This window comes from Gopherus evgoodei, chromosome 2, assembly GCF_007399415.2.
Source record: "Gopherus evgoodei ecotype Sinaloan lineage chromosome 2, rGopEvg1_v1.p, whole genome shotgun sequence".
In the NCBI taxonomy this organism is placed as follows: Eukaryota; Metazoa; Chordata; order Testudines; family Testudinidae; genus Gopherus; species Gopherus evgoodei.
Genome location: NC_044323.1, coordinates 45,829,709 through 45,842,910, shown reverse-complemented (window position 1 = coordinate 45,842,910; position 13,202 = coordinate 45,829,709). Strand labels below are relative to the sequence as shown.

Below are 13,202 nucleotides of genomic sequence, written 5' to 3'. Positions count from 1 at the left end.
TCTGCTGCCAGTTAGAAGAATGTCCGTGTTTCTGAAATTTGAAAGGCAGCTATGCGGAGTTCACACCACATATTTATAAAATGCTCTTCTTTGCTAGAGGCTTCCAGAGTGAATGCCTGTGTTGGTAGAGCTGTCCTGTTTAAACAGGACTCCTAAAGCCAATCTCAAAGCAATCAGACCACTGCATATTAATTACCAAAAGTGGAATTCATGTGGACAATTCCTAGAACAAGTATTTTACTTTATAGTAACTGTGGTTCTTTGAGATGTACTGTCCATACGGATTCCATGATGGGCTTTCCTTCCCTGCTGCTATGGATTCCTATTCCTCTGGGATTCTGTGTTGGCCAAGGACAGGCCAACTCATGACAGTTGGCCAACTCTGCCCTTTATGCAATCAAGTGGGGGATATGAGAACATATAGGGTGCAAGTGAGGCCCCCCCAGCAGAAACTGCTGGCCAAATGAATCTGATCTTGTATGCATACACACCAAGAGTGGAATCCAACTCGACAGTCACTCAAAGATTAAATTATTTTATAGCATTAACACACAGTTACTGTAAGGTAAGTAACCGCTTTTGACTAATAATGCTTATCCTCCTTTCCTAGGACTATGATCATGATGGCAAGCTCTCTTACACAGATTTTGAAAAAGCTGTAAGAGATGAAAATCTTCTCTTGGAAGCATTTGGACCATGTTTGCCAGACATCAAGGTATTAAATCATTTTTGCATGTAAAAAAATTAAATAACTTGGGACAATACTGCCCGTCAGCCTAATTATTGTCTTGAAAGCTTAACACAATTCATACATTCACAGTTCTTTGAGAATTTCCAGATCTCCAGTTGTAAGATATTCATGTGCCCATGCTGGATTTATTTCTGTCTATCATAAAAAAACCTACACAAACACTTCCTTGCAGCTCCAGGGCTTCCAGGATCCCCACCCAGGACAGCCAGCCAAGCAGACTGTCCCAGTGCTGGGGCTCTTAGGAGCCTGGCTCCTCCACAGCCCCAATTCCCAGAACTGCTCACCAGGCAGCTCAGGAAGATTCTGTTTTCCTCAGAACAAAACCAACTTTTGAAATCCATCATGAAAGAGGATTAGCATTACTACTATCCTCTGCCCAGCTGTAGTATTTATCTTAATTTTAGAGATAGGGGAACCAAAGGCATTAGAAGATTAAGTGACTTGTCCAACTTCGTATACAGTTGGTGACAAAATTGGACTGAAAATCCAGGCTAATTCCTACTCTGCTCTCGTTATTAAATCATGGTCTTTTTGAAGATTCAGATCAACTGTTACATGCTCGCAGCTTCTATGTTTTGTATACTGTGCCCTACAAAACATATACGTTTTTAAAAGGAAACCAGGAGAAAAGGAGAACACTAGTGCATATTAGCCTGCAGCTGCAGTCTCAGAAGAAGTTTGGATATGCTCTTTCTTCTCCTGTAGCATTAAAAAAACCCCACCAACACAAGCACCTCATTATTTTTACTTTTCTTAAGCCAAGGCAAGACAGCATTCTCAATGCAGCCTTTGCTTTTAACTTCAGATGTTCAAAAATCAGGATATTCCCAGAAGTAGTGTATCTAGTTATAACTATATATAAGTATCCTTTGGTTTCCCAAAGGATACATCACTTTGAATGTTCTGACTTAAGTTCTCAGCCATGAAGCCATTTACATTTAATTTCCATTATCAAAGTGCCAGGTGGCATCTGAGGAACTGGAAAGATGTTTTCAAATGTTCAGTCATTTGTTTACTCTTACAAGCCTCAATTTAGCACTATTATTTTTTTAATACCTTTCATCCTTTCTTAAACTAGTTTAACTACCTTATTTTATTTTACAACTATTTTGTCATATTGTGTCTTCTTTCTTTTATAGAGCAGCATGGCTTTTGAAATGCAGGCATTCCGAGAAACTGGTGATATGTAGCTCTGCAACTGCAAAACTGCTGTAAAGGACAGTTTCTCTGCATCAGTTTTCTTAAGATAGTAAAAACAGCAGCAAGTCAGAACTCTTACTTTAATACTACATCTCTGCATTCCTTAACATCAGTATACCTGCTACTGAAGAAATGGATAAGAGGATAACAAATGGCTTTTAAAGGAGTTAGTGTTTCATGAGGTATAAAATATTATCTGTGTGTCTGGCTACTGAGATACAAGAATGCTACTAATTAGACATTTGTTTAATTGAATGTCAAAAAAATACAAGATTTATAATGCTACTGCTAGAAAATACATTATAATATACAGACAATTTTAATATTTCTTTACCTTTGACTTTACAAAAATAAAAAACACTTGAAATTACATCCTTTAAAGGCAGATGATCATCAGAGATGCTGCCAGGGGTATCTATATTCTTCTTCTCTGCTTTAGCGATCGCTTTGTTTGAGTATCCTCTGGCTTTTCCCCAAATGATTTTGGAACAGAAACTGCTACCTAGTTTAAAAAGGAAAAAGTACAAAATCAGTAAATTGTAATTATTCCTGCTTCTGTTGCTTTTAGAATAAATGTCCCTAAATGTTTATGTAACTTCAGTATTTGAATTTTAGAAGCAGTACAGTGTATAGTATTTGTTCATTGTAATTGTATTACAAACTTTCCACCACACAGAGTTGTAAGTGAATGTTATGCACAAAGACAAATTAAAGAACATTTTTAATTCTTAGAATGACAATATGGAATACTGGGAAAACAGTACAGCATCAACAAGCAAGTGAATCAGTGACCTACAACTTGCAATAATTGATTTTGAAGGTTTAGTAATGATAGAATGTTGTACACTTTCATTATGTGCATCAACAATAGAGGAATATCGAAATATAGTTTAGCCACCTGCAACTAAAACTGTAATATGGAAAAAGAAAGAAGTGCTTTAGAATAAAGTGGGTTGTTTTTTTTTAAGGTGATGTGTGATTCATTAATTGATTTAGCAATTTAGTTGCAGTTGAGCCCCTTCAAATCTACATAGCTTTCTGTATTGAAGGTAGTGGTCTCTGTTTCTTGATTGTCTTAACTTAAGCCTACTAAATACAATAGTATATTAGTAAAAGAAAAATGTTTACTAGTGCACGTTTCCTTACAGTATTACAATTCTTATTAAAGAGCTACTGTACTATGAAAAGTGACTCTAAATGTGGCCCTCCAAATGCCATGTGTAATCTCTGATTCTATAACAAGTTTGTTTAGTTTACAAATGCTTTTCTTCAAATTTGACTGCCAGACCTGCATACAACTTGCAATCTAAGTGCAGCAATATCAATGTAAACTCTGAAACTGAAAATGTTTGTTCATTTTGAATCAAGAGCTGGCGTAAAGCAAGAGGTAGTAGCTACGGAAGTAAATTAGTCCACTTGTGAACTGAAATGCTACTCTATGTGAATACAAGTATCAGCATCTGGGCCTAAACAGCCATTAGTAAACTGCATTTTAAAAGTTGTACATTCCAAGAAGGAATGCTTTTTGCATTTTGAAATCAGGAATAAAGTAGGTAGTTTGGAATAAAATGAACCCAAATATTTTGTCAAAACACTAGTTTGTTTCATGCCAGTCCCTTATAGTCTCCTCAAAGAAATGTGGAAAGGCATCCATTAAGCTCTCATATCAGGCAAACTGATTTCCCAGAATGTTTCCTTTAGATCTCATTTAATCATATTATTTGGAGGAAGACAGACTAAACTATCACTCCATTTATTTACTCAGAATTGCCAATTCTAAATTAATAACTATATTTTTGCGTAACTTCAGCGCCGGAGCTAGCTTAAGCTGTCCTACATGTTTAACCCCTTTACTGTTCACAGAAAATTAAAATAATCCTGAACCCCTCATGGTAACATAGCTGTTCAGGTAAAATATTTCACCTGAGGCAGTTTGCAACATCAATGAAGAAAATATAAATAAGTTTCAAATAATTAAAAGGCAAAGAAAAGGAAATTCTAGTAAGACAGTTCACAGCATCTGTATACTTTTGTTTCATTCAAAATGAATTCAAACTAAATCAGACAGCAGAAATTTAAATAATGCCATGCAGTCTGCCATAAATAAGACTGTGTTAAATTCTTCAGAGTCTAAGTCCAACATTATGAAGACCTCTAAAATCCAAATATGAGGTCAACTGCTTTAGATACTCCCAACTGCAAGGAAAAGTGAGGTATGTGGGGAGAATGACTGAATATGGAAAATGAGCAGTACCTTGATGTTACTTTTATTTCCAAAACTGACAGAGGCATAAAAAACAAAACTGTATAAAATGAAAATACTTCAACAGCATGAAGTTGGTATCAAAATGAATCAAAGTATTATGATTAGAGGGTTAAAAAAAACACTTTGGTTTTAGGTGCTTTTTTGACATTTGGCCTGATCCTGAGAGGAGACAAGAACCTGTGACTGACTTTAATGGGCATTATGGGTGCTCGTACTTCTCAGAATTAGGCCCCATTATTATCAAATTGCTGGGAAAATATCCTATATGTTGAGGTAAGTTACTGTATGGCCCCATAAATAAACTTTAAACCAATTTTTAATGAATGAGAATATAAACGTAAGTTTGAAAATCAAAATTAGAAGGGTTTGTTTTGTTTTGTTTTGTTTTAAGAGTGCATACCTCCATAAGTTTATTTCGAATTAAACTTGCTGAAGTATTCAATGAATCATCATCCATGTCCACTTTTGGTATTTCTGGTAGCTGTGGACCAATAATGACTTTGGTACTATCTGAGTCTATTCCAATGAAGTCAATTTGATTGCCTTGGTCTCTCTTTCTCTTTCGCTCTTGCAGTTGAGTTGTTCGGGGCATAAATCTCCCAATTCCATTATCAGAAGGAACTTTTCTTTGCAGCACAAGAGAAACTGGTGTGTTGGTATATCCCCCCTGTTGTGCACTTCGAGTCCAAGGTTTACTTTGGCAAAAGGATGCAGAAGTTTCAGCACAGTTACTGACATATTGAGGGAATGCCAACACCCTCTGAAAGTGACCTCCTGAAGGACATGCTGTGTTTCTTGATGAAAATTCACAAGATGGCTGGTAAGGACAACATGCAGATGGATCCCAGTTCCCAATGTTTGCATCCACTGCACTGAATCCTAAGGTTTCTGGTTGAAAGTTATGTTCTGAGTTCTTTGAAACAGTTTTTTTAGGCTCCTGTATCTTCTTTACCACAAAATGAACTTTAACACAAAGAGAGAGTTGATTATTATATAACTTCTCTAAATTATATATAATAAAGCATTTATTCACCATAGCTGAATTAAAGTGAAGCTGACCACTAGAGTCAAGATTTTATAGCCAGTTCCAGTCTAACCTCAAGTTTCAGTTACTCATTTTTCAAAAGTTTCACCTTTCAGACTCTTTTCCAGACATGGATTCTGCTTGATTATTAATTATACTGGAAATTTTGAGCAAAAACATTTCAGCAGTTTTTGCGAAAGAAGGAAAGCAAACCATTTTCCCAACTTTTTAAATGGTATGTGTTCATGTAATTAAAGACTGTATCATAATTTTGATGGATAATATTGGTTTATTTTTAAGAATTTTTAGATTCTCAATTTAAATTTTCATAGTTGTGCAAAATTATGGATTTTAAGCATATATTGCAATTCTTATCAATTTAAATGTTCACAGTTGCAGAAAATTATGGGAGGGGTCAGGCAGTAATTATATAGTGACAGACTGTTGAGATTCAAAAAGTTAAAAGCTTTATAATCCTTATAATACAAACTATCAACATCACATATTGAAATACACACAGTAAATATCCTTAAACTCTAAGTTCTCATGCAGCACTTTTCTTACTTTGCCTAGCTGTACATTTTGATTATCATCAATGGAAATATTTTGTGTGTATATGGTGAACTCAATTTTTACTGACATTTACCAATAAAAATATAATCCTTCCAAATCTAATCATAATACAGAGGCAGAAGGAGGGAGCAACCTTAACTTTGACATCTCCTGATGCAGGCGCTTAACTGCAAAGTTAAAATTCTCTTTACATTGTTTTTGATAGAGTATTAAATTAATCCTATGAAGTTTAATATTTCACTGCTTAACATTAATTCACTTGCATTATCTTTCTGGCAATCCAGACTTCATTCCATTAAGTGTGAAAGTGTTAATTGCCACAGCAATTGTAGTTCATGATTAAGGATACAATTTGGATATGGCAGGAACGGATTCTGTGACTTTACCTGACCTCCCTGACTTCTTCAGCTATCAGCAGCTGAAATCAGGGCTGGAGCCGCAGCTGGAGCCAGGACTGTGCGCCCCCGCCTTGCATGGCTGCAGCTGGCGCTGGGCCTATGCTCCTCTTCCCCACAGCTGGGCTGGAGTCAGGACTGTGTGACATTCCTCTCCATGTGGCTGGGCTGGAACCAGGACTTTATACCCTCCCTGCCAGAGCTTCCACTGGGGCTGGAGCTGTGCACACCCCCTGTTGCCGCAGCCGGGGCTGTGCACACCATCCCACAGCCATGCTTGCAGCTGGGGCTGTGCACTCCTACCCTGTGGCTGAGAATGCAGCCAGGGCCATGCTTTCCCCAAGGGCCATGCACATGCCCCTCAGCGCCTTTGGCCAGGGCTGGAGCGGTGTAGCTGGGACGGAGCCTGTGCGTTACGCCCCTACATGGCTGTGTCACCCATCCTCCCAACATGGTGGTGAGGCTTAGCCTGTCAGTCCCCAACTATGGGACTCCAGCTGTCATTTCTACCCCAACCCTGCCTCTGTTATTTTTAGTAAAGTCACAGACAAGTTACGGGCTCCCCTGAATTTTTGTGTATTGCCCATGACCTGTCCGTGACTTTTTCTAAAAATAACCATGACAAAATCTTAACCTTATTCATGATTATTAGTAAGTGTGAAATCACTAGAGTTCAGAAAGCCCAGACAATGTGTTCCTGACACGTATTCTATGTAAACTATTTCCTCTTTCAATTATACTGCAGAAGTTCACTGGTGCAATTATCTTCCCCAATCAGAACCAAAGCATCTGAGCATACAGTGGCAATATATGAAACACATGGATCGTAAACTCTTTATAAAATCTAGGGATGAGATTATGTGGTGTGCTTCTTGGAGATGTAGCACATAACTCACAGCTCGAAGGTGGAGGGAGAGAGAATGTGACTGGTTAATGTGGCTTTAAATCAATTTTGTGCCCTTCCAATCTGGGCTGTTCGGGGTGAGGCTATCTAAGTTTCAGTAACTCCTGGGGCTGTCCTATGGGCTACAACACTGTCTGGAATCTCTACAGTGCTTCATGCTGCAGCCCCACCATTGACATATCCCACCCCCACTCTCCCCATCACCAATCCCTGCAGTGGGGGAATTCGCTCCTTGGTGGATCCATGATTTTTAGGGCCTGTTTACACCACTCCAGCCCTTTTAACCTGCATAAAGGGGTCAGAATTGGGATAAGAATCTCACCTCATGTTTCTTAGCCGTGGTTATGTTTCTGATAAATGAGATCACACACAATGAAAACCAGGGAAACAGAAGCGTTAAAACCTGTGCATATCTTATTCCCTTATTCATCATCTTTTGTGTGGCTTTGATCATTTAGAATCCACTGAACATTGAAGTGCCTTTCCATTCTGCTCTTAAAATACTGAAGACAGATATGCATGTTTTGCAGCAAAGTAAAGATGAACAATTAACTATAAGAGTAGCCATTTTTACTTTGCCAAAACATATCCACAACAAAAGTGATTCTTTAAACTTTCAATAGGGTGTCCAATTACAAACCTCTATTACTTGTTGCTCTTGCGATATACTTTCTCCTGTCTTGCAGCTTCTCCCTAGTCTCTTGGACTGTTTCAAATTCTGGAGCGTAACACACATGAAGCAAACTACCAAAGAAACTCCGTTCATCCAGTTTTCTCTTGGCTACCCTAAACAAAAGGAAATTGTTTTCAAATGTTACATTAATCCAGTGTTATCACAGTTCACATTTTAACAAACATATTTGAGGATCACTGATTCTCTTGATCTCTGTTTGTAATAAATGTTTCAGTTGCAACACAGTGAGGAGAACACACCACTCTTGTATGTACCAAATATATTTATGTGGGATGAATATTTTACTTCAATCTCAAGATATTTACCAATATTAAGACACCAAAGATTCAAGAAATAGAAGGTAGACAGATATTATCTATTGCAATACCTTGCACTCTGTAATTTTTGGAATTTGATAAGATAAACTTCTGTAAATTGTTCTGCTGGATACTCATCTAAAGCATTGTACTCTTCAATGGCACCATATAATGCAAATTGTTCCACTAATTCCTTCATAACGCCCAAAGCAGGAACTCCCTGTATTAGCAAATAACGAGATTCCAAGTTGACAGTATACACCTGAAATAAATAAAAACATTTAAATACATTCATACTTCTCTTGCAATAAAACATTAAATACCATATTCAAACAGCTCAAGAAATTTTCTTATATTATCTATTGGACCTAAAACCCTCTTAGAACTTCAAAAATTTTAAAACATCTACCCTTTTGATTTTGAGCTTGGAGTATTGTAGGACCCCAACAGGACTTTGGAAGAACTCCATGGTCAACAAGGACCTCCTCCATCAGCAAGTGGGGATAGAACTCAATCATTCTGATCCAAAAGCAGGTGTCTACCACTTGAGTTAGGGCTTATTTTTGAGCAGGTCTGATCCAGGAATGAGGAGTGCCATAGTCCAGCCAGTACATTGCAAATTCCTTGCAACAATGAACAGCTGATTTTCTGGACAATTATCATGTAGCACTGGCAAACTAAATTATTCCTGTCACGTCTTTCTTGGTTAGAAACGTGGAATTTACATGGGGAAAATAAAGGATCGCCAGTGAGAGAAACAACATGACTCTGTAAAGTGTCATACTAAGAGCAGACTGTTCTGCAAGTACAGTGATCATGTAGCATATGTGCACTGGGGAAGTATTAGATACAAGATATTCTGAATAAAACAGGTTTTCCCCATTCAGCAGGTTATGCAGGATTAGAGATCATTCTGATTCTGTTGCATAATGAGGAATATATTCCATGAAAAGCTCCACATCTGCTCAATCCATATTTAAATCTGCTAAACTCATTACAGTTAAAGGTCAAAATGCATTGTCAGTGAGTCAAGAAGCTTTCTGAATGCATGACTCCCATAGTCTTTAGTATTCCTCTTTTTCTGTTGTTGATCACTGTTTTTACTTTTCTTCTCTCATACACCAGAGCAATGATTTTATCTGTTATCCATGGGATGTCTTAGCTAGTAACTTCTACCATACAGGTTTATCTGCAGATTTTTTATAGCATCTTTCAGACATTCCCAAGTCACCTGGTCTTTATTTGCATTAATGATACACAACACTTCTTTGTAGTGACTTCCGTCTCCTAATTCCTCAGAGCTTCAAGGTATTTGACTTCGTGTAACTTTTTCAGTTTGATATTCTGTCTCCTCATTATCAATCTATGATCTGATCCACAATCTGTGCTTAGCATAACCTTCTCTTCCTAATACAATTTCTAGACCTATGGGTGATCATGATCAAATCAATTTTGGTTTTTATTCATCCCTCCTGGTAATTCTCATGTACATTTTGTGCTTTCTTTTTGTTGAAAATAAGGACTGCAGATAATGAGACCACATGTCTCTTAAAAATCTCTGAATCTTTCTTCTCTGTCATTTCTTTCACTGGCACCAAATAATATCTGTGACAGTTGGCCTTTTTCCACTTCCATTTTTCCAGTCTCCGATAAGAATTACCACTACACCTCTACCCTGATAAAACGCTGTCCTTAGGCGCCAAAAAATCTTACTGCGTTATATCGAACTTGCTTTGATCCGCCAGAGCGCGCAGTCCCACCCCCCGGAGCACTGCTTTACCGTGTTATATCCAAATTTCTGTTATATTGGGTCACGTTATATCAGGGTAGAGGTGTATTTCTTTCTTTTCACCACTGATTTCTATTGCTTCGACATCCTCTTCAGAATCTGCAGTTTCTTGGGACATATATTTGAATAATCATTGGACATGCTTTTATTGCTATTATCATTACAGGTCCAGATGACAGATTCACTTATTCAGTCCTTTCAGCTGTAGTTCTGTCTACCATAATTACCATTCCTTTCCCAGTTCACAGTCCACTTGCACTGATAACTCTGTATTCTTTGCTGCTCAGAAGACTTGTGACAAAGTCATCTCAACCTATACAGAACATCTCAATCCTATTGTAACATTTCACCTTTCTATTTGTCCACATACATTGGGTGCTTCCTGAGTTGATTCAGTCCCCTTAACATTCCTGTGGTCACCAGTTTCACATGTCTGGCCATGTAGGGCAGTGGTTCACACCAAGGGCCAGTCAAATTGCATGGCAGTTGAGGGATGTTAAACTGGGTGATTATGACAACTTTGGTACTAATATTCCACAAGGGCCTCAAGAATCAAGTGCAGCCATTTTTTTCAGGTTGGAACCCTAGCCTCTAGCCAAAAGACAGTCCACAAGGCAGCAGGGATTGGTAAGGAAATAAGTGAACAACAATATTATTTCACACCTACAAAGGGCACAATAATGAAGATCATACTAGAAAAATCAACTGAAATGGGGAAAACAGTATACTTGTGCTTAACTGACTTCCAAAAAGTATTTGACTCAATCTATCACTACATATTGCTCAATATATTAAGTGTAAGGACTGATAGATATGAATTTTGAGTCATATAACAATTATACTGGAATTAGAAGGCAATTATAATGGAAGATGAAAATGAAATGGATATCAGGAGAGGAATAAGCCAAAGCTGTATAATGACACCAATTTTATTCAACATTTATAGTGAGTGTTTAGTTGACAAAACAGAAATATTAAAAGTAATGGAAAACAGGTTAATAATATTTCCTACGCAGATGACACAGTTATGTTGGCTCATTTCGAACTAGGTCTGATGAAGTTAGTGGAAATTATGTACAAATATGGCAAAGAATATGGTCCACATTCAACTCTAGACAAAACAAAAACTATGGTGGTATACAAGAATCTTGGGAAAACAAGCAAGATTCCAGTTAATGACAGTGCTGTACAGCAACTGAGAAATTATTGCTACTTAGGAAGCATCACTACTGGAAGATTGGATACTAAAGTCAACACCAGAATAGCAGGAGTGAAAGAGACATTCTGGAAGAATAACCATCTGATGAGAAAGGACATACATCTGAAAACTAAGTTCCAAATCTTCAGAACTTACATTTGGTCTGTTAAATTATGGAACATGGATATTCAAACAATCAATAATAAGGAAACTACAATCCTTTGAATTATGGTGTTATAGAAAAAAATCATGGATAGACCCCGTAACCAACAAAGAAGTACTACAGATGATTGGAACTCAGCAAAATCTAATTAGAGATCCTATTAAAAGTTTTGACTTGCAGGGCATATTTTAAGAGGTTCAGTGGGTGATGCATGTTTACAGGCACTGCAAGGTAAAGCTGATGACAGAAGAGCACAAGACAGAAAAAAAAGATCTTGGATAGACAGTGTGATATCATGCATGGATTGACAGAACTATTCATCCACACAGAGATTAGCAGAGGATCATACAGAATAGGCTACCAGGCTTGCAAACCTCCAATAATGAAGATTCCACATAAGAAGAACCATGTATATTTCCAAAACTCAGACAAAAAACACAATGAAAACTATTTTGAAACCCAGCAGGTTTCTTCAAATAGCCTTTAGTTAATCATAGATAGTCACAGAATATGATTTAATTAGCTTTTATAACACGCTGACAAGGGATACAGTTGGAATATTTAGATCTCAAGCTTAACCAACTTTCAAAATCGCATTTTATAATCCTGATACTACAAAAACAAGAATAGCTTCACTCATATGAGTAGTCCCGTTATGTGAATAAAATGTCATACATTTGCAAGATTGGACCCTGGATTTGTATGCATTGTACTCAACCTTTCAAGACAAGATAAATGAATAAATCTTTCCATTTTTGTTTTCTACAATCCCATGATTTATCAGTGCGTAACAAAATATCTAAAGGCCCAAAACTAAAATAGTAGAAGTGGAATTTCAAATAGTGTGGTGTTTCCTTCAATGTGAATAAAGTTTTCTATAGTTTCATGATTGAACATTCCTGACGTTAATGATTCACATTCACAATACCACCAGGTTTGTGTAAAAGGGGAGGGGGGTAAACTGTGGTCTGAACAAATTGATGTTTATTGTAATGACAGATGCACACACGTTAATCAATCAAGAGGTTTCTAACCCATTTGGGGGCAAGTGTTATATCAGTTTTTACCAGACTGAAACCTCATCAATTTCCAGCCAGTGCTAGGTAGGTCAGTGTGTGTGAGGGGTGATTTGTAATCCTGTAAATCCTGCATCATCCTACAGCGTGCCTCTTCCCCCGCCCCCCGGCAGACTGCGGCCTTTGGCTGCCATATAAATAAATACGTGAAGTGCACCCACATCCCGCTAGGGCTGAGCCCCTGCTGAGAGGTGGCTCAGGGTGACATAGCAGGGTCGAGGGGGGGGGGGCGGGGTGCCATGGCATTGTCGGGCAGGGCTCTGTTCGGAACTGGGACGGAGTTATTAACAGTTCCCGGCGCTGCAGCATTCGGATCAGGGAGGACGGGGCGGCGGCAAGAGCGGCCCGTAACCTGCTGCGCTCCAGGGGTTCCTGGGCTGCGTCCCGGCGACTGGGGAGCGGCAGGCCGGGCTGTGTTCCGTACCTGGGGGCGGGTGAGGACATTTACGGCAGGACACCCAGAGGCTCCACCAGGCCTAACCCCTTGGCGCGGGTTTCCCGGCTGAGCGGAACTAGGCGAGCGGTCCCCGTCTGACCCGGACCCACCACACACAACCTGCTGGAAGCAGCCACCCAGAGCCCGCCCCGCCCGCTCCCACCTTCACTGCGCGGGGTCTGCGCCCCTCTCGGTACTTGGCGCGCGAGTCGCAAACGTCTTGCTGCGCGTGATGTTTACAGACACCGCCAACTCCATCGCCAGGCGCCGCCATCTTCCCACCTCCCCCCGCGCGCCACAACCAGGCAGCACCAGCTGCTCCCCGAGAAAAGAGCCAATCGCAGAAACGAGGAGCGTTTGCCGGGCTCTCATTGGTTCCGGGCGGAGAAGTACAAGAGAGATTTCGACGGGCCAGACAGCACCAACAGAATCCCTCG

The 13,202-nt window shown here is 39.0% G+C and overlaps 2 protein-coding genes across 2 annotated transcripts in view; one reads left to right on the top strand and one right to left on the bottom strand.

Annotated features, from left to right (window-relative positions):
• EFCAB1 (EF-hand calcium binding domain 1) overlaps positions 1-1,977 on the top strand; it is a 33,862-nt gene extending 31,885 nt beyond the window's left edge. Inside the window, exons 5-6 of the mRNA XM_030550568.1 lie at positions 611-715; positions 1,891-1,977. Of these exons, the coding sequence (XP_030406428.1) occupies positions 611-715; positions 1,891-1,941 (156 nt within the window). The 3' untranslated portion in view covers positions 1,942-1,977. The remainder of the gene's footprint in view (positions 1-610; positions 716-1,890) is intronic.
• A 146-nt stretch (positions 1,978-2,123) lies between these two features.
• On the bottom strand, positions 2,124-13,086 carry RBM48 (RNA binding motif protein 48). The gene is made up of 5 exons (XM_030550567.1): positions 12,929-13,086; positions 8,175-8,365; positions 7,754-7,899; positions 4,618-5,180; positions 2,124-2,453 (listed from the first exon to the last, which is right to left on the bottom strand). Exons 1-5 carry the CDS (start codon positions 13,037-13,039, stop codon positions 2,367-2,369), a joined length of 1,098 nt encoding a protein of 365 aa, XP_030406427.1. The 5' UTR covers positions 13,040-13,086; the 3' UTR covers positions 2,124-2,366.
• Between the last annotated feature and the right edge of the window lie 116 nt (positions 13,087-13,202).

What these genes read in the sequence shown, in the direction of transcription:
- RBM48 (XM_030550567.1), bottom strand. Translation starts at nt 13,039, where the DNA reads ATGGCGGCGCCTGGCGATGGAGTTGGCGGTGTCTGTAAACATCACGCG. An exon ending in GCAGACCCCGCGCAGTGAAG is followed by an intron (nt 8,366 to 12,928) that starts GTGGGAGCGGGC and finishes TATTTATTTCAG; the next exon opens with GTGTATACTGTCAACTTGGA. An exon ending in AAGAGCAACAAGTAATAGAG is followed by an intron (nt 5,181 to 7,753) that starts GTTTGTAATTGG and finishes TTTGTGTTAAAG; the next exon opens with TTCATTTTGTGGTAAAGAAG.